This window comes from Mustelus asterias, chromosome 6 (assembly GCF_964213995.1).
Source record: "Mustelus asterias chromosome 6, sMusAst1.hap1.1, whole genome shotgun sequence".
Taxonomy (NCBI): Eukaryota; Metazoa; Chordata; class Chondrichthyes; order Carcharhiniformes; family Triakidae; genus Mustelus; species Mustelus asterias.
In genome coordinates, this window is record NC_135806.1 from 144,728,124 (window position 1) to 144,750,073 (window position 21,950).

General features: G+C 43.5%; 1 protein-coding gene and 1 non-coding gene across 2 annotated transcripts; one reads left to right on the forward strand and one right to left on the reverse strand.

Annotated features, from left to right (window-relative positions):
• Positions 1-803: 803 nt before the first annotated feature.
• On the reverse strand, positions 804-15,203 carry LOC144495205 (selenoprotein P-like). Its single transcript, XM_078215266.1, has 5 exons — positions 15,061-15,203; positions 10,808-11,019; positions 8,318-8,533; positions 7,311-7,428; positions 804-2,238 (listed from the first exon to the last, which is right to left on the reverse strand). The coding sequence occupies exons 2-5, from the start codon at positions 10,999-11,001 to the stop codon at positions 1,975-1,977; spliced, it is 792 nt and encodes a 263-aa protein (XP_078071392.1). The 5' UTR covers positions 11,002-11,019; positions 15,061-15,203; the 3' UTR covers positions 804-1,974.
• LOC144495448 (U2 spliceosomal RNA) lies at positions 11,384-11,576 on the forward strand. The gene has a single exon (XR_013498279.1). It is a non-coding gene; the product is annotated as a U2 spliceosomal RNA (small nuclear RNA).
• Positions 15,204-21,950: the final 6,747 nt, after the last annotated feature.

The following is a 21,950-nucleotide window of genomic DNA, read 5'->3' on the forward strand; positions in this document are numbered from 1 at the left end:
GTTAGTAGGGTGGTGAAAAAGGCATGTGGGACTCTTGCTTTTATCAATCGAGGCATAGATTACAAAAACAGGGAAGTATTGTTGGAGTTGTGTAGAACTTTGATGAGGCCAGAACTCGAGTATTGTGTGCGGTTCTGGTCGCCATGTTATAGGAAGGATGTAATTGCACTGGAGGGGTGCAGATGGAACATGAAGAAAGGTTGCGTCGGCTTGGGTTTCTTTCAATGAAGCAGAGAAAACGGTGAAGGGGTGACCTGACTGAGATGTACAAGATTATGAGGGACATGGACAGAGTGGATAGGGAGCATCTGCTCCCCTTAGTTGAAGGGTCAGTCACGACATGATACAAGTTCAAGGTGAGGGGCAGGAGGTTTACGGGGAATGTGAGGAAGAACTTTTTTCCCCAGATGGTGGTGACAGTCTAGAATGTGCTGCCTGAGAGGGTGGTAGAGGCGAGTTGCTTCACATCCTTTAAAAGGTACCTGGATGAGCACTTGGCATGCCATAACATTCAAGGCTATGGGCCAAGTGCTGGTAAATGGGATGAGGTGGGTGGTCAGGTGCTTCACGTGTCGGTGCAGACTCAATGTGCCGAAGGGCCTCTTCTACACGGTATGATTCTATGAAACTCACTAGTCATTTCTTTCAAGACCTTCAGATGAAGTGATAGATTTGTCAGTCAGCAGCCTGAACAATTTGTTCAATACCTAAATCTCAGTGTCTACAGCACTTTTTTCAATACCAATAGGCCTGTATTAAACATGACCATTGATGGATCTCTTTACAGAAATACAAAACATTGCTTTTCAGAAACAGAAATTTTATTGAAATCTTGTTGTGAATACTTCCAGTGCATTGCAGACTTTCCAATATATCTAATCTTGTCAACATTTACCATACAGAGATTCAGGTACACGAGGGTTAGTAGTTTCCCCGGTAACCATCATAAAATATGGCACCTGCTTCCAAACACACCACAATGGTCTTTCATTTCATCACAATAAAATCTTCTATTATTATCAATAAAACCCAAAGCTTAATAGCTGGTGTTCCATGATTTTAATATAAGATTTATTTGTTGTCCATATTTCAAATTAGAGTGTAGAGTAGGACTGAGTTGCAATTGCAATGTGCATGATAATGACCCCAACTTATGTCACACTGGTTGTATCTAATGCAGTAAATTTGGGTGTTATTTGCTAATTTGTCCTAAAACATTTTCTTTTTTTGTTGGAATTGAAATGAAAAATGTTTTAGAGGAAGACAAAAAGTAGAAAAATCACTTTGTCTCAAAATTATTGTAGAAAAAATGATAGATCAAAAGTACTAGTATACTCATCTAGTTGCAAAGTTGTTGTGTATAATGCAGATTAGCTTCTCTGCTTCACTTATCTTCCCTTTGTGTTTGCCTTACATCAAATCGCAGCTCCTAGAGCATAGTTTATGCTGCTCTTCTCACAGAGGCAACCACAAGGATTTGGAAAACAAGCAACAGCGATAAGATCTAATCGGAATTGGCCTCATAATACTGTTTGGCAGCTGCTCAGCCCTCAAGGTGGAAAAGAGGGGTTGGAGAGAACCTTAAAGCTGAAATTCAACATGGGGTTTTCAAAGCTTTATGAGAACAGGTAGCAATTTACATTCCTAACGGACCGTTCATTGCTGCCCATTTTGTCATTGTCAGCTTTGACCTCCTTGTCAAGATTCTCATTGGCTCTGCCTCACTCGATCTTGTGGTCAGAGAACAGGAATCAGTCGTCATTGTCAGGATTCAGAGAGGCTGCCTTCGGTCAGCTTTCCCTGTTCCTGTCACAATCAGGATGACGACTGTGCCCGTCACTGTCAAGTCACTTCGTTATTGGAGGACTTGCCACCGAGCTGCTGACGTCAGTATCAGCATCATCTCATCCCTGTTAGCTCTGACAGGCCATCGGGCTTTCATTTGAACTCCTTCTTTCATGTTATTTTACTTTTTCACAGATTTCGCTGTTGTGGGCCATTATCTGCAACAGAGCCAGAACTTCCTGCTGCTAACACAATTTGACGGTTATGGTGATGCTTTTTGTGATGTTCATGTTTACCTTGCCCTAAGTGTATGTGGTCTGACAGGTTTTGATTATGTTGCCTTCCTGCCAAATCCTCATTAACTTCCTTATGGACAGTCTGTCTGGGTTGTTCCATTGTGTCAGGTTTTGTTTCTTCCTTGCCGTTTCTTCCACTACATGCTGCAGGATGGTGCTGCAGGTACAAAGACAGAACATTTAAAATGGTGTAAAGATGATCCTCTAATTGCATTAAACTTAGACAAGGAAGTTAACTAAAATAAAGCTATCTGGTCATTATATAATATTGCTGTTTGCTGGATCTTGCTGTGCATAATTGGCTGCTGCATTTGTAACATTACAACAGTGACGAACTACCCTTCAAAAGTACTTCAATGGCTTAAAATGCTTTGGTGTGTCTTATGGCCATGAAAGGTGCTATAGAAATGCAAAGCTTTTTCTTTCTGACTGAGTGCCTTGTGCTGAGATCATTTGTTCTTTCACGGGATGTGCGTGTCACTGGCAAGGCCAGTATTTGTTGCCCATCCCACATTACCCTTGAATTGCTTATCCATTTCAGAGGGCAGTTGAGATTCAGCCACACGATTGTGGATCTGGAGTCACAATGGCCAGATCAGGCAAGGACAGCAGATTGCCTTCCCGAAAAGATATGTGAATCTGATGAGTTTTCAGACAATCAATGATGGATTCATGATCACCATTTCTAATTGCATGGTCACCGTATCCTAGTGCTCCTTTAAGTTAAGTTTTAAGTTTTATTTATTAGTCACAAGTGTTGCACAGAGTGCCAGAAATTCATTCAACTAAGCTTGCCAAAAAAACAAGCAGGAAATATTCCTGCATTCCTGTGTTGAGCACTTAGGTTTTTTTTTCGGTAAAATCGCTTTCCATATGTCTAGAAGAAATAGGAACAGGAGGAGGCTGTTCAGCCCCTCGAGTCTCCTCCGCCATTCAAAAGGATCATGGCTGATCCAACATTCTTCACATCCACTTTCCTGTCCTTTCCCCGTAACCCTTAATTCCTCCAAAGACTCACAGCCCTCTGAGAGAAGAAATCCCTCCTCATCTCAGTCTTAAATTGGCGCCCCTTCATTCTGAGACTCTGCCCTCTGGTCCTGGGCTCTCCCATGAGGAGAAACATCTTCTCAGCATTTACCCTGTCAAGCCCCTTAAGAATCCTATTTGTTTCAATGAGATCATCTCTCATTCTTCTAAACTCCAATGAGTAGAACAAAGAACAAAGAACAATACAGCACAGGAACAGGCCCTTCGGCCCTCCAAGCCTGCGCCGCTCATGTGCCCACTAGACCATTCTTTTCTATCCCTCTATTCCCAGTCTGTTCATGTGGCTATCTAGATAAGTCTCAAACGATCCCAGCGTGTCCGCCTCAATCACCTTGCTTGGCAGTGCATTCCAGGCCCCCACCACCCTCTGTGTAAAATACGTCCCCCTGACATCTGTGTTGAACCTTGCCCCCCTCACCTTGAACCCGTGACCCCTTGTGTTCGTCATCTCCGACCTGGGAAAAAACTTCCCACTGTTCACTCTATCTATGCCCTTCATAATTTTATTCACCTCTATTAGGTCGCCCCTCATCCTCCGTCTTTCCAGGGAGAACAACCCCAGTTTACCCAATCTCTCCTCATAGCTAAGACCCTCCATACCAGGCAACATCCTGGTAAACCTTCTCTGTACTCTCTTCAAAGCCTCCACGTCCTTCTGGTAGTGTGGCGACCAGAACTGGACGCAGTATTCCAAATGTGGCCTAACCATTGTTCTATACAGCTGCAACGTCATATGCCAACTTTTATATTTTATGCCCCGTCCAATAAAGGCAAGCATGCCATATGCCTTCTTCACCACCCTCTCCACCTGTGCTGCCACCTTTAAGGATCTGTGGACTTGTACATCCAGGTCCCTCTGTGTGTGTACACACCTGATGGTTCTGCCATTTACTGTACAGCTCCCCCTTACATTAGATCTACCGAAATGCATCACTTCGCATTTATCTGGATTAAATTCCATCTGCCATTTCTCCGCCCAATGTTCCAGCAGAGGTCCCAGTACAGAGCCCTGCGGAACACCACTAGTCACAGACCTCCAACCAGAAAAAGACCCCTCCACTGCTACCCTCTGTCTTCTATGGCCAAGCCAGTTCTCCACCCATCTAGCTAGCTCACCTTTTATCCCGTGGGATTTAACCTTTTGCACCAGCCTGCCATGAGGGACCTTGTCAAACGCTTTACTAAAATCCATATTGATGACATCCACGGCCCGTCTCTCGTCAATCGTTTTTGTCACCTCCTCAAAAAACTCAACCAAATTTGTGAGGCATGACCTCCCTCGTACAAAACCATGCTGTCTATCGCTAATGAGATTATTCAGTTCTAAATGCGCATATATCCTATCTCCAAGAATCTTCTCCAACAACTTCCCTACCACGGACGTCAAGCTCACCGGCCTATAATTACCCGGGTTATCCTTGCTACCCTTCTTAAATAATGGGACCACATTTGCTATCCTCCAATCCTCTGGGACCTCACCTGTGAGGAGTCTAACAACGCCAGGTTAAAGTCCAACAGGTTTATTTGGTAGCAAACGCCACTAAACCTGTTGGACTTTAACCTGGTGTTGTTAGACTCCTTACTGTGTTTACCCCAGTCCAACGCCGGCATTTCCACCTCACCTGTGTCCAGTGAAGAGACAAAGATTTCTGTTAGAGGCCCAGCAATTGCATCTCTCGCCTCCCTGAGGAGTCTAGGATAGATGCCATCTGGCCCTGGGGATTTGTCTGTCTTAATGTTTCCTAAAAAACCTAACACTTCCTCCCTTGTAATTGCGATTTTTTCTAACGGGTCAACCCATCCCTCTGAGACACTACCAGTCAACATGTCCCTCTCCTTTGTGAATACTGATGCAAAGTATTCATTTAGGATCTCACCTACTTCCTTTGGTTCTGAGCATAATTCCCCTCCTTTGTTCCTGAGAGGTCCGATTCTTTCCCTAACAACGCTCTTGTTCCTAACGTATGTATAAAATGCCTTAGGATTCTCCTTAATCCTGTCTGCCGAAGACATTTGTTGACCCCTTTTTGCCCTTCTAAGTCCCTGTTTGAGTTATTTTCTACTTTCTCTGTATTCCTCCAGTGCTCCATCTGTTTTTAGCTGCCTGGACCTCATGTATGCCTCTTTTTTCTTTTTGATTAGACCCACAATTTCACTGGTTATCCACGGCTCTCGAATCCTACCTTTCCTGTCCTTCCTCTTTACAGGCACATGCCTGTCCTGCAGTCCTATCAACTGCTCCTTAAAAGACTTCCACATGCCAGATGTGGATTTATCTTCGAACAGCCTCTCCCAATCAACAGCCACCAAATCCTGCCTAATCCGGCTGTAGTTAGCCTTCCCCCAATTCAGTACCTTACCCATAGGACAACACTCATCTTTTTCCATTACTATCCTAAAGTTTACAGAATTGTGGTCACTATTTGCCACATGTTCCCCTACTGCAACTTTGATGAACTGACCAGGCTCATTCCCCAGTACAAGGTCTAGTATAGCCCCCTCTCTGGTTGGACTGTCAACATATTGTTCCAAAGAACCTTCCTGTACGCATTTTATAAATTCTTCCCCGTCCAGGCCCCCAGCCCTAAGCGATTTCCAGTCTATACAAGGGAAATTAAAGTCTCCCACTACAACAACCCTATTTTTTCTGCACCTGCCCAGAATCTCCTTACATATCTGTTCCTCAACTTCCCGTGGGCTGTTGGGAGGCCTGTAGTATACCCCCAGCATAGTGACCGCACCCTTCCTGTTTCTGAGCTCCACCCACAGTGACTCGTTACCTGACCCTTCCATATTGTCCACCCTCTGTACCGCTGTAATATGCTCCCTAACCAGCATTGCTACTCCCCCACCTCTCCTCGCCCCTCCTCTGTCTCGCCTAAAACACTTATACCCCGGAATATTCAGCTGCCCTGTCCTTCTTTTAACCAAGTCTCCGTCACTGCAACCACATCCAAGTTCCGCGCAAGCATTAAGGCTCTAAGCTCGTTGTCTTGCCCGTGACGCTCCTTGCATTGAAGCAGCTGCACTCCAGAACTCCAGGCCCACTGAGGTCATCCTCCCCCAGAATGCTCTTCCTCTTAGATAGCCTTGTCTTGGCCCCAACCTCGTCCCCAGCCTCTATGCTTATTGACCTATTCTTCTGATCCCCACCCCCCTGCCATATTAGTTTAAACCCACCCGAACCACAGTAGCAAAACTCCCAGCTAGGATATTCATACCCCTCCAGTTTAGGTGCAACCTGTCCTTGTACAGGTGCCATCCTGTCTTGAAGACTTCCCAGTGATCCACGAATTCGAAACCCTCCCTCCTGCACCAGTCCTTTAGCCACGCGTTCAGCTGTGCAGCCTCCCTGTTCCTAGCCCCACTAGCTTGTGGCACTGGGAGTAGTCCAGAGATCGCTACCCTCGAGGCCCTGATTTTTAGCCGACTCCCCAACTCCCTGAATTGCTCTCGCAGGACCTCCCTGCTCTTTCTGCCTACGTCATTTGCACCAATGTGGACAATAACGTCTGTCTGGTTACCCGACTTGTTTAACCTTTCCTCATAAGACATTCCCTCTGTACTGGGGATCATCCCAGTGAACCTTCTCTGAATTGCCTCCAATTAAATATCTTTCCTTAAATAAGGGGACCAAAACTGCTCAGTGCTCCAGATGTGGTTTCTCTGGTACCTTATACAGTTGCAGCAAGACTTCCTGACTTACACTCCAGCCCCCTTGAAATAAGGGCTAACATTCCATTAGCCTTCCTGATTATCTGCTGTGTGCTAGCTTTCTGTGTTTCGTGCACAAGTACCCCCAAGTCCTTTGTGTTGCAGCTTTCTGTAAAGTACCCCCATTTACATAATATTCTGTTCTTTTGTTCTCCCTTCCAAAATCAACAACTAAACATTTTCCCACATTTGCCAACTTTTTGCCCACTTACTTAGCCTATCAATATCTCTTTGTAAACAGCTTGTATCCCTCTCACAACTTGCCTTTCCACCTATTTTGCGTCATCTGCAAATCTGGCTACAGTTCATTCACTTCCTTCCTCCCCAAGTCATTAATATATATTGTAAACAGTTGCAGTCCCAGCACTGATCCCTGTGGAACCCCACTGGTTACAGGTCGCCAACCAGTGAAACAACACATCTCCTAGCTTTTGGTTAATAAAATTAAATTTATGGTTTGATGCTTACCTCTAAAGAGCAGTTGGTGCATATTGCTTGACAATATGTTTTCCTTATTGCATGCTCCACATATAATTGGGATAGGCTGGTGTACGGCAGTTCCAGGTGGTAAGTCAGTTTGCCACAGCTGTTTAAAGAACAATGAGCAGTTTGTTAGATTTTTACACACTGATGATTCAAATTTAAATGCAGTGCTGGAAGGAAAGAAATGTGTGTCTCTTGTAACGTAGCTAATTGTGGAGCAATTGCTCGGCAAAGCGATATTGACAAACCATTGCAGAAGGTTGCTGCAACCTTTCAAAGACTACCCTAGAACATTTTTGAACCTGTTGATAGAGTCTCCTCTTAGATTACATTAAAAAATCTGAAATCTGAAATAAAAGCAAAAATGCTGAGAAATATCAGAAACATCTGTGGAGAGAGAAACGGAGCCGACAGTCAGAATTTTCCAGTTCAGACAAGGTTCACTAGGCTGATTCCTGGGATGAAGGGGCTGCCTTATAAGGAAGGGTTGATCATTGGAGTTTAGAAGAATGAGAAGTGATCTTATTGAAACATATAAGATTCTGAAGGGGCTCGACAGGAAAAATCCTTGGAGGATGTTTCCCCTTGTGGGAGATTTTAGAACAGAAATCCAGATTTAGGCCTATCAGTTTAGAGAGATATTGAACAGAAGACCATCATTTTACCACAAAGAAAGAGGACAAATCAGATGGATATTTCTCTCATTCACCCACTCCTGAAAAGTGGAATATCTTTTGACAGATGCTTGTCATTTAGGCCCAGTTTAATCTAATGTGGTCTGAACAAAGAGGGGCAGAAGCTAACCTCAGAATCTTTATACTTTTAACAAGTGCATCCTTTCAAGATGCACTTACAGAGAAGACTGAGTTCCATGTTGTGTTAGTATAGTTTCACTGCAATTTGTGATGAGAAACAGTGCGACAGTATATTGATACACTGTGGACTCATTTCAAAAGTAAACTATTGGATAGCAATATAATGGTGTAACAAACCTGTCATAGATAAAGAAATCATCCTTTTTGCCTTGGAGCAGCTTCCAAACGTCAGGCTGGTTAACTTCTTGTTGAAACACAGGAATTTTTTCTGATTTCACGCTTGATTTTAGAAGTTTGTAGCTTTCACGTGAGGAATTCCCTTGGTGATTTACTACCATGTAGGAGATGTTCTCAAATCCATTGTTCTCTAATTTTTCTTGCAGGTGCTTCAAACTGAAATGATAAATTACTTTAAAAATCGCAAACTGAAGATGGAATGCTAAAGTAACTTAGCCAAGGTTTATATGAGTTGGGGTGTTTCACTAAGTTAAAGATACTATATAAATGCAAGTTATAAAGAATTAGTTGATTGGGGGAAGGAAAATTAGGAGAAATAACTTTGTCCAAAATGTTACCCAGATGAAAATGATCATTTATCTGAAGTTTCCAAACCTGGTTGAGTATTGCACTAAATTTGCAATTCTGGCTGTAGAATTTTTAAAAAGTGTTCCTGGGCAGCATTTGCAAGGGAGTAATTATTGTCCACCTTTCATTATCCCAAGTGGCATTAATATTTAATCACATAGGGTTGAATTTAATAGAGCTTTCAGGTTAGATGATGGCTGAGCCACTCACCCCATTGTCGCCAGCCATTGACCCCCATTACATCAGTGGAAGGAGCTGATGCAGGGAACCTCATTAATGAGCCACCTAAAGGTCATTATTCCTGAGGCCTCCCTCCTTCCCTTCTATCCAACTCACTTCCCCTCACATCCACTACCGTCAGTGATCCTTCCCCCTTTAAACCTCCCCGCTCACCTCTCTCATAGGATCCCACGACAATCTCTGGTGAAGACCCCTGTGTAATACCGGAAGCAGCCACCGCTCTTGGTGGTGTTACCTGTACTGGAGAGCTACCAACATCTAATTGCTTAGCAGCTCCTGGGAGGGCAGGGCTTTCAATATTGGGGTTTTAAATCCCAAGGAAGGACTGAAGCAGGTCACTCAAGTGCCTGACAGACAATAAATTTGGTCAGTTTTCTGAAAGTAGGTGGAGGTGGGATGTAATGTGGAGAGGAAGCAGTTCAGACTAACTTGAAGTAGCCTAGCAAAATGTCAAGGAAATTTAGGGCAATGCTATTATTTGTTCTGTTATTTAAAAATAATCTTTTACTTGAAAAAAGTTGAACAATGTCATCACATAACGAATAAAGCAGCACAAGATTTTATTTTTACAAAATTTGAATTAACAGTTAACTGAACAAAGCCTTTTTAAATTCAGAGAACTAGCCTCTAATACTTTCTTTCACAAAAGAGGGGAGAACTTTATACTTTAAATTTCCCTTTTAGTAATGAAATACTGATATTGAGGCATTATGTGCAGGCTAAGTCACCAACCCAAAACCCACAAGAGGCCACTCTATATACTGCGCATAAATGCTATTTACGAAAGTAAATGCTGTAATTGAGCTGGGTGCCCAGTTGGGGATTTTCACAGTAACTTCATTGCAGTGTTAATGTAAGCCTACTTGTGACACTAATAAATAAACTTTAAATTTAGCGGTGCCAAGCATTGGAAGGATGACTGAACTTGGGTATACGAGTGATTATATAGATTTTAAGTGGGTCTTTAAAAACTATAGCAAGAAGTGATATTTCAAGTTTGAGAATAGATGGTATTCAGAAACCTATCAAAACAGTTTGAAACTATCTGTAACAAGCCACTGAGCACTATTAGAGTGGATGGGAAACTGATTGAATGATTTAGATTAACTGTTGGGGTGAGATAAAGATGATTTATTTTATCTTGTACTGGAAGCAGTTATAAATATTCCACAGAATTCACAACATGATTAATACGTACAATCAAACTGATCTGGAAATAGGTTGTGTAAAATTCTATGGCTTGGAGGTGTGAATAAATTTAGGCCAATGGTGAAAATTGAAATGTGACAACTCTAGCTTTCCACCACAAGGGAGCAGTGTTTTCCTGTAGGTTACAAAAGGCCTCTCCTGACTACTACTTTTGGTAAAACTTGCAAGGAGAAAGAAAAGTTTTGAATTGTAGAATAATACAACACAGAAGAAGCCTTTCGGGCCATTGTACCTGTGCCAACTCTTTGGAAGAGCTACCTAATAATGAAGTGGCAAACTACTGAGAGCTCCCTGAACTAATACTTGAAGAAGGTAAAGTCATAATCAAGTGGAATGCAGTGTGTGCATCCTGGTGCGAGAGTCCTTATTAATCATGACTTGCCAGATTTTGTTTAACGTTCTAACAACAGGTAATTATTTCAAAAATGAATCTCCAGTCCTGCTGATAGTTTGCCAATTTGACAAGCGCTGATGACTTTAAGGTTTGTCAAGGCAGACTATGCCTGCCCCTCCTCCACTCCCAATGACTTTGGGCATACTGAATAATATTATAGTCCATCCAGAAAAATGTTTAACATGCTTCTAGCTTATTGATGTAATCAAGAATAAATGGGCTTAATTTGCAGTTCTTACCTGGCACCCTGACGCAGACAGAAATGTCAACTAGCCTGAAGCAGTGCCACCACAGTCACTTTACCCAGAGAATCGTTCATAGGTGTTTTCTCTCCAATGGTCCATGGCGTTGGTTTCGTACATTGTCCCTGACTCTCCACCCACCCCACCAGGAGTAGGCAGAGAGTCAGGGCAACACCCAGCCCTTTGTGCATTAATGCACAGGGCTTTGGCTGAAAGAAAAGTATTAAATTCATGGTTAGATCTAACTTTCAGAAGTTTTGTTTCTTCAGAAAACATCTTTTGGGTTTAGCATATATTTACAGATTTTAATTTACAGTAAATCCACTTGTGGCAGTTTATTTTCAGAATGAGATCGGGCTTTTTCAGATCAGCACCAGTCTCTGGTATACCACCGCAAGGGAGAGCTTTGATTGGACAAAACAAAGAATTCATCTCCACAAAAACAGTACTTTCTTAATGAATTAAGAAACTTAATTAAATTACTTAAGATTAGGATACACAAGCAACCCAAAACATTAAGTTTTTCAATTTTACTTCACTGTTGACAAGTTGACATTAAAATAGTTGAAACAAGATGCTTCTCGGCCTTTTGGCTAAGATCAAGTGTAGTATCGACATGCTGTACTTGGCTGAAGTCATTTAGGTTACATTTTAGCTTCATTTGAAGCAATTTTTAAGAGCGGCATCTCGGCCTTTTGGCCAGGATGCAAATGAGATCAAGCCTTGGAGGAGGTGCAATGCCTACTCCAATCAGCTTGGATCATGTAGATCAAGCCCAAGACAGGAGGTGAGAGTCCTGTCTTGTCAGCTTGGATTGGGAATGTCTCACTTGTTGAGACTCTGAATTGGACTTGATTGGATTGAATTGGATTTTAAAAAAGATGCTGCAAATAGAGTTCTCATGAATCTGCCCCAGAGAATAATAGATTACCTTTTGGAAAATTAGGCCCTCCTACTCAATTAGTAAATCTACTGTTTAATGATGACTCAAATCCTACATGTATCATCTGAGTTCTAGGATCTTTGCTGGTGATTTTGGGATCATATTAGCCATGCTGGGATCTACAACTAGAATTTGAAATACTGGAGAGGCTGGAATTCCAAAATCAAACCAGAAAATGTTAGGCAACATCAGTGGGCAGAGAAACAAAATAATATTTTAGTTCAAAGAACTTTCACCTGAATTGAAAGTCATGATCTGAAATGTTAATTATGTTCCTTACTTCACATGTAGGCCCGCAGATGGTGTTCCCAGCATTTTTTGGTTTGATTTCTACAGCTGGAGTGTTGAAGTCTGAGGGGGAGATTTTAGCTGCTCGTTCCGCCAGTCAATGGGTGGGGAAAACCAGTAAGATCGTGCATGAGATGAAAAATTAGGTTCGTATCCAATTTCTCATCTCTCGCGTTCTTCTTGAGCCCGGATTTCTGTCGAGATCAGCCTTGTGCCGGGAAGGGCTGATTATAATATTTAAATCTATTTAAATGAAGATTTAAATATTATTAGAGCACCCAGGACGCAATCGTCTGGGTTCGCTTGCTTTAGCTGCCTTGCTGGTGAAGGTCCTCACCAACGTGGATCACGTATGATCCCCATTAACAGTGACCTAATGTGATAGCCTCACTGGTAGGACTGGAGGCCATTAACCCCCCCCGGGAATTGGGGGCAGGGCCCCTTGGGCAGTGCCAGCCTGGGACACTGGCAGTGCCAGCCTAGCACCGGGCAGTGCCAAAAGGGGGCAGTGCCTCAGCGAGAAAGGTCATGATGGGGTGAGGAAGCAGGTGGGGGGGGGGGGGGAGCTGCGCACTCGACTGGCCCGGGGCAGGGGTTGGGGGGGGGGGGTGGGGGGGCGGTGATGGTTGTGCGATCAACTGGCGTGGATGGAGGGGAAATATCCAGGGGTGACTGACAGATCTATCTGTTATGTAGCACAGAACAGAAAGATCTGCGCATGCGCAATTGCGCCCTCTACTGGGAGTAGCTGGTTTTCTGGTGAGCTTAGGCCCCTCCCCCTCCCCTACTGGAAATAGATGGTAAGTAGCGTAAGATTTCACTTGTGGCCTTGCCAAAAAAAGGATCTGAAACTCTCCCATTTTCAAGCTCATTCAGCACTTAGAATTTTGTGGTAAGATTGCCCCCTAAATGTTTGAGAAGTTATTTACTGTTGATAAAACAACCACATTCTATCTATTTATACTTATCATTTGGAATTTCAATAACAATGTCATTTATCTTGATTGCAACTAGAAGTGAGATATGACTCTATGTAGAATGGTAGATCGTTGCTTCACCAGCACTCAGACAAGGGATTTATTCTTCATGCAACATGTCCTGTTTGTCAAATGGTTTGTGAGGTTTGCAGAAACACAAACCACACAGCTTTTCCATTTTCATGTCTTTGTACTGAAATGTGATGCTTTGTAAAAAAAAACTGAATTAAGTTAGGAGCAATTTTCCACATAAATGAGATAAACCCATTAATGAGATAAACTCAGCACTTTTTGGAGTGCTGTTTGTGATTTTACTGCCCTGTGACAGACTGTATTCAACATTGTTATGGTTATTAAATAGGACTGGCATACCCTCATGGAGGCAATGGCCTAGCGGTATTATCACTAGACTATTAATCCAGAAACTCAGCCAAGGGTTTGGGACCTGGGTTTGAATCCCACCATGACAGATGGTGGAATTTGGATTTCAGTTAAAATATCTGGAATTAAAAATCTACTGATAACCATGAAATGATTGTTGGAAAAACCCATCTGGTTCACGAATGCCCTATAGGGAAGGAAATTCACCATCCTTACCTGGTCTGGCCTACATGTGACTCCAGAGCCACAGCAAAGTGTTGACTCTCAACTGTCCTCTGAAATGGTCTAGCAAGCCATTCAGCTCAAGGGCAACTAGGGATGGGCAATAAATGCTGGGCCAGGCAGCAATGCCCATGTCCCAGAAATGATTTATAAAAATGTGTTTGGTTGTAAAATTGCAGTAACCCAGTATGTTTATGCCACCTGAAAAGGTAGATTTTTCAATTCTTTGCAGCCAAATTATGGCATCTTTGCAAACTTGACTGTCCTCTATCCACGATCAGTCCTTAAAAAACATTATTGGCTGTTAATTATAGATTGTAAAACAAAACTGTCAAATATAAAGTGATAATGTAGGATTTTTGTGCATTAGATGGCATTGAAACAAGGTGAGACCCAGGAAACTATAAAAAGTTTGTAAAGTGGACCCTGTTGCATAATAGGAGATTTCTCCACTGTCAAAGGCATACTGCATTTACATTCAGTGACAGCTACTTTATATTCAGAGTCAATTAGCTCAGTTGGCTGGAAGGCTGAGAAATGCCAGCAGGACAGTTTCAATTCCATACCAGTTGAGGTTATTCATGAAGGCCTGTGTTCTCAACCTTGCCCCTCGCCTGGGGTGTGGTAATCCTCAGGTTAAATCACCACCAGTCAACTTTCCCCCTCAAAAGGGAGAATAGCCTCTGGGACTGTGGTGATTTTGCAATCATGTTTAGATATCTACATACAAAAAAAGTTCTGAATGTTGACAATGAACAAGAGAGATTTGCACAGACAAAAGCAGTGGTTTGTCAAGTTTCACTGCTGGAATTTTGTGCGGTTACTGTGTATCTGCATGCCTGTGGTAAGCATGGACTCCTGTGACGCTATAACAAAAGCTCCTTTCATACATATTGTGCTATGAGAGTCTAGAATCTCAATGTGGTCAGATAAAAGTAATTTCTGCATATATTAAAATACAAACCAACTCTACCAAATTTAAAGATGTTAAAGTGGAAAGAAGTACCAAAGAAAAAAATGGTAAGAAAAATTGGAGATGCGTAACAAATTCTAGAAATTAATATAAAAACAGCTAGAATCAGTCAACTTTATTCAATTGCTTCAAATAAATTTTATTAAACTAAAACTTAGACTGATAAATGCAATCAATATTGGGATTGTTCTGATCGGACTTTTCACCAGAAGCTGCGTGATCAAATCCAGTACGTTCACTGAGTAAATAGAATGACACGACTGATTAAGAAAAAAGGATAATTTTCATTATTGTATTCATGCTCAGTTAAATTTTCAAAAACTAAACTGAAATACTCTGACAAAGTAAGGAAAAACTCCACTTTGCACTCTTAAATACCCCTTACTTATTTTAATAGTTCAATGCAAATCCTGAATGTGAAGATCAATTAGTTTAATGAAAAGAATGATAAAACATTATGCCTTACGTGCTTTTCTGCTCTTCTTCTTTAGCTCTTATTTCTGCTCGATTTGCATTCTCTGTTGGGCTTCCAGTTGTCCCTGCTATTTATACCCGTGTTGTTTATCACTTGTTTCTTTGCAGTCACAAGATTTGGCTCAAAGTTCACATCTGTCAACCACATAATAGCAAAATCAGCAACTTGTGTGCCCCCTCCCATTTTCTGTGTTTTTATGTCTTGAAAGCTATTGTTTCATTTTATGAAAAAAGGGCAAAAGTTCTTAGATACTTGCTCAGATTTTCCATAATGTTATTGACAACATATTTTGCCAAGTAAAAGTATTTCAAGGTCCCGCTGAGGACAACTAGCTTAAAACTTCTAGAGTTTTTTCGTCCCTAATGAGACTTCTCAGAGAGAATCTCCATGATCACATAAAGCAGTTAAAATTTGAGAATCAAGCTGGATCTCTGAAATTTATTGCAAACATGAGGAGTTTTTGGAATGACAAGCTTTGGAGTAATTGATTTCATTCAACAGGTCAAAGATCCTTTTAACAATTAATCTCTAAATCTTGAAGCAGATAAATTCCACTAGATTTTATATAAATCTAAGCAGAACTATTTAACAGTATCCAAAATTGTCTTTGTTATCCCTGGTTCTGCCATGGTCACACACGAGCACACACTAATAGTCAGAGGTATAAGGTAGAATAACAATAATTATTCAAAAATTCCTATATTTAAGTTTAAGTTTTATTTATTAGTGTCACAAGTAGGCTTACATTAACACTGCAATAAAGCTATTGTGAAAATCCCCTCGTTTCCACATTCCGGCGCCTGTTCGGGGACACTGAGGGAGAATTTAGCGTGGCCAATGCGCCTAACCAGCACGTCTTTCGGACTGTGGGAGGAAACCAGAGCACCCAGAGGAAACCCACGCAGCCACGGGGAGAACGTGCAGACTCCACATAGACAGTGACCCAAGGAAGTCGAACCTGGGTCCCTGGCGCTGTGAAGGAGTAGTTCTAACCACTGTGCCACCTTATCATAACGAAACACCCCAAAGTACTTCACAGTAACATTTTAAGAATAAACTGGTACAGCCTTTGATCATCTGAGGAAGCCAGTGTTTGTAGATCAGGACATGAAAACGGAAACCAAGCTCATGGACCACTATATAGTTGTGATCCCTATCTTACTGTATGGGGTTGAAACATGAACAGCATACAGGAGGTACCCCAAAGCATTGGAGTCATGCCATCAATGCTGTCTGCCGTAGATCTTGCAATATAAATAGGAGGACAGATGTATCCACGTCCTCTTACTGGCCATCACAAGCTTTGAGGCTATGATCATCCACCATCGGCTTCGTTGGCATGGTCACACAGTTCAGATGTCAGATATCAGACTCTCAAAGCAAGTCTTCTCCCAGCTCAGTCAGGGTTGACACATCAGTGGAGGACAGAAGAAGAACTTCAAAGATGTGCTGAAAGTCAACAAAATGCAACACTGGCATCAACTCCTGGGTGACCAACACCCTGGATCAAATCAGATGGCAGCAAATGTCTGTGGCAAAGATCCGAGCATTTTGAAGCCCAATGCTGACAAATTGAAGAGGAAAAGCCAAAGAAGCGCGAACAACACACCATGACTTTAAGGATATTATTAAAGTAGAAAGAGTGCAGAAAAGTCCCACATGGCAGGTTGGTTAAGAAGGTTAAGGCTCATGGGATACAAGGAGAAGTGGCTAGATGGGTGGAGAACTGGCTTGGCCATAGGAGACAGAGGGTAGTGGTCGAAGGGTCTTTTTCCGGCTGGAGGTCTGTGACCAGTGGTGTTCCGCAGGGCTCTGTACTGGGACCTCTGCTATTTGTGATATATATAAATGATTTGGAAGAAGGTGTAACTGGTGTAATCAGCAAGTTTGCGGATGACACGAAGATGGCTGGACTTGCGGATAGCGAAGAGCATTGTCGGGCAATACAGCAGGATATAAATAGGCTGGAAAATTGGGCGGAGAGGTGGCAGATGGAGTTTAATCCGGATAAATGCGAAGTGATGCATTTTGGAAGAAATAATGTAGGGAGGAGTTATACAATAAATGGCAGAGTCATCAGGAGTATAGAAACACAGAGGGACCTAGGTGTACAAGTCCACAAATCCTTGAAGGTGGCAACATAGGTGGAGAAGGTGGTGAAGAAGGCATATAGTATGCTTGCCTTTATAGGACGGGGTATAGAGTATAAAAGCTGGAGTCTGATGATGCAGCTGTATAGAACGCTGGTTAGGCCACATTTGGAGTACTGCGTCCAGTTCTGGTCGCCGCACTACCAGAAGGACGTGGAGGCGTTAGAGAGAGTGCAGAGAAGGTTTACCAGGATGTTGCCTGGTATGGAGGGTCTTAGCTATGAGGAGAGATTGGGTAGACTGGGGTTGTTCTCCTTGGAAAGACGGAGAATGAGGGGAGATCTAATAGAGGTGTACAAGATTATGAAGGGTATAGATAGGGTGAACAGTGGGAAGCTTTTTCCCAGGTCGGAGGTGACGATCACGAGGGGTCACGGGCTCAAGGTGAGAGGGGCGAAGTATAACTCAGATATCAGAGGGACGTTTTTTACACAGAGGGTGGTGGGGGCCTGGAATGCGCTGCCAAGTAGGGTGGTGGAGGCAGGCACGCTGACATCGTTTAAGACTTACCTGGATAGTCACATGAGCAGCCTGGGAATGGAGGGATACAAATGATTGGTCTCGTTGGACCAAGGAGCGGCACAGGCTTGGAGGGCCGAAGGGCCTGTTTCCTGTGCTGTACTGTTCTTTGTTCTTTGATGCTCCCAGGACTTGATGGTTTGAGTTATAAGGAGAGTCTGGATAGACTGGGATTTGTTTCTCTGGAGCGTAGAAGGCTTAGCGGTGATCTTATAGAGGTCTATAAAATAATGAGGGGCACAGATCAGCTAGATAGTCAATATCTTTTCCCAAAGGTAGGGGAGTCTAAAACTAGAGGGCATAGGGTGAAGGTGAGAGGGGAGAGATACAAAAGCGTCCAGAGGGACAATTGTTTCACACAGAGGATCATAGAAATCATAGAAACCCTACAGTACAGAAAGAGGCCATTCGGCCCATCGAGTCTGCACCGACCACAATCCCACCCAGACCCTACCCCCATATCCCTACATATTTTACCCACTAATCCCTCTAATCTACACATCCCAGGACACTAAAGGGCAATTTTAGCATGGCCAATCAACCTAACCCGCACATCTTTGGACTGTGGGAGGAAACCGGAGCACCCGGAGGAAACCCACGCAGACACGAGGAGAATGTGCAAACTCCGCACAGACAGTGACCCAAGCCGGGAATCGAACCCAGGTCCCTGGAGCTGTGAAGCAGCAGTGCTAACCACCGTGCTACCGTGCCGCCCTTAAATGATCCACTAAATGATGGTGAGTGTCTGGAACGAGCTGCCAGAGGCATAGTAGAGGCAGGTACAATTTTGTCTTTTAAAAAGCATTTAGACAGTTACATGGGTAAGATGGGTGTCGAGGGATATGGGCCAAATGCGAGCAATTAGTTTTGCCGAAGGGCCTGTTTCCATGCTGTAAACCTCTATGACTCTGACTCCAATTAATAATATATGGCTAGATATCCCACATGACAACAAATGTCCTACATGTCATAAAGTTTGCAGATCCCAACTTGGTTTCATCAGCCATCTTCAGAAGCAATCAGTCTCATTTGTGAAAGATAGTCAACAATTGTAATAATCGAAATATGACAATAAGCCACATAAGGAGAAATTAGATCAGATGATCAAAATGGACTATTATTTAAATGATAAAAAATTGCAGCATGCTGCTGTGCAGAGGGACCTGGGTGTCCTTGTGCAAGAATCTCAAGGAGTTGGTTTGCAGGTGCAGCCGGTAATTAAGAAGGCAAATGGAATTTTGTCCTTCATTGCTAGAGGGATGGAGTTTAAAAACAGTGAGATTATGTTGCAGCTGTATAAGGTGCTGGTGAGGCCACACCTGGAGTACTGTGTACAGTTTTGGTCTCCTTACTTGAGAAAGGATATACTGGCACTGGAGGGGGTGCAGAGGAGATTGACTAGGTTGATTCCGGAGTTGAAAGGGTTAGCTTATGAGGAGAGACTGAGTAGGCTGGGGCTATACTCATTGGAATTCAGAAGAATGAGGGGAGATCTGATAAAAACATATAAGATTATGAAGGGAATAGATAAGATAGAAGCAGGGAAGTTGTTTCCACTGGTGGGTGAAATTAGAACTAGGACAGTTTCAATTCCATACCAGTTGAGGTTATTCATGAAGGCCTGCCTTCTCAACCTTGCCCCTCGCCTAGACTGGATCCTAGACTTCCTAACCCACAGACTACAATCAGTAAGGATAGGCAACAATACCATCTCCATGATTTTCCTCAACACTGGTGCACCCAAGGCTGTGCCCTCAGTCCCTTACTATATGGTGGTGCAGAGATCTCACTGGTCTTGACCAGGTGTCACCCTCCCTGTGAAAGTATTGAAACCACCCCACCATTAGTGCCGAATCATTTACCATTAAGAATCCTTAATAGTAATAGAAGTCCCTGAAAGACCTCTCAGTCCTCCCCCTTATCACTTGATCCCATTTTTTCTCTGGTGGATCTCTGCTTGATAGCCCATAGACATTGTGAGGTGGAGGTACCAATGCCCCATTGTCCATTTGACCCCCCCCGTCTTGAGTCCACTTTCACAGATTAACATGTTGACTCATACACATCCTGAGATATTCCCCTTCCACAAGCAAACCCTCATTCTGTAACCTCTTCCCTGACTGAGGTCCTGCCATTACCTTATTGGGTCAGAGGTCTAGCCACCATATTTAAAGAGCACTCTGCCAGCCATTCACTCAGTGCACACCAGGAGCTTTAGAGCCTGCATATTCAAAAATGTCCAAGGAAAGACATCATGGCCTCATGGTTCAGCAATGCTTCGCTGGAGACTCCTCCAGGAAAGGTAGGAGGTGGTGTTTCTCAGGGATACCAGCAGGATGCCCTCCTGTCCAACCATGGCAGCTTGGGAGGAAATCACAGAAGAGGTTAGTGTCTGTGGCAGCCAACAAAGAACCAGTCAGCAGTGTAGGAAGATGAATGATCTGCTGCACTCCACCTGGGTTAGTGCACCATCTATTCACTGCAAACTGACACCCTCAAAAGGGATACTAGATCAGGTAAGAGTTAGAGTGCAAAGGAACATTACACAAGACCAGCAGATGGGGCACCAGAACTGAATGTGTAGCAGATACTTTACACTCTCAATCTCATATCAGTTACAGGCTAAACAATTTCTTAATCACTTACTAGGGTGGGCTCAGGAGCTGCCACATATATGCATGTTCCTGAACTCTTCACGTAAGCGCAGGGGTCACAATCAATCCTCCAGAATTTCTGCTGGAGAAGAATGTCCTCAACATGTGAAAAGGGGCCAAGTGAGGAGGAAGAATTGCTAATATCAGAGTCTTGACCCAGTGTGAGGAAATACGAGCTGGGATGGCTGGTGTCGAGCATGCCCAACACTGCTGAGGGTGAAATAGGTCAACTCAAACAAGTCAGCGAGGATGCTTCCAGTCTGCAGTTGTCAGCTGTGCCCTCAGACTGTGAGAGGTCTTTAATTTCTGAGCCTGTTTAATTAATCATTTGTTTATTCCAGGTACCAGCAAGAAATGGAGGAGCACAAGCCAGACCAGTCACAACCCCAGCCCCAAACCCACCTCCGAGGAGCATGCCTCAGAATTCTCAGAGAACGTTGACTTGCATCCTCCACCAGCATACATACACGACCTTGGTGAGTCCAAATCCTGGAATAGGCTCAGGGTCGCAATCTAGTGAACGTTTCACTGACACAAATCCACAGTTGACAGAAGCCATGACAACCAAGGCCTCTAACAATCAGAAGACTGCTGGAGGCCAGGCCCTTGCTAAGCCCTGAGTAGATGACGAGTCTCTGGAATCAATCCTAAGAGACCTCTTGGCAATGCCAAGTCACAGAAAGAAGTCTCTCAACACCAGGTTAAAGTCCAACAGGTTTATTTGGTAGCAAAAGCCACTAGCTTTCGGAGCGCTTGCTGCTCCCTCATCAGGTGAGTGGGAGTTCTATACCATAGAGTAGGAGTTCTACACCATAGGGGAACAGTGCGCAGGCGCAGTACCGAACATTGTATGGAGCATGCGCGATGTTAGTGATGGTGAAGGGAAGAGAGGATCCTTTTGTCTCATCCGCAGCTGGTAAAGATGTGGAAACGCGCGGGCCCGATGGAGTCGGCGGGTGAACGGGGAGGGTTTCTAAATACCTGCTGAAAGCCTCAAATCACGAATACGGACCTGCAGGTTCCGCGTTTGCAGCTCCGGTTTGTTCTCCCGGGGCGAAGACCAGCCGCCATCTTAGTTCAGCGGAGGGCCAAGGCAGCCAGGGGAATATCACGCAGAGTTGCAAGAGACCCTGTGCAGACTGGACCAACTATTGGAGGAGCCTGTCCATATTCTGTCTGCTGTAACGGCTCCAGCACTTGGAAGGCTCCCACGAAAGGGTGGCTACTGACTTGGAGAACCATGTCCAGGGGTATCAGGCATTTAGGAAGAATAGACAGGAAGGAAAAGGTGGTGGGGTAGCTCTGTTAATAAAAGATAATATCAGGGTAGTAGTGAGGGATGACATAGGCTCTAAGGAACAAAACGTGGAATCGTTATGAGTAGAGATAAGGAATAGTAGGGGGAGAAAGACACTAGTAGGCGTGGTCTACAGGCCCCCAAATAATAATGTTGAGGTGGGGAGGGCTATAAACAAGCAAATAATGGATGCGTGCAAAAACGGAACGGCAATAATCATGGGGGACTTCAACCTGCATATTGATTGGTTGACTCAAGTTG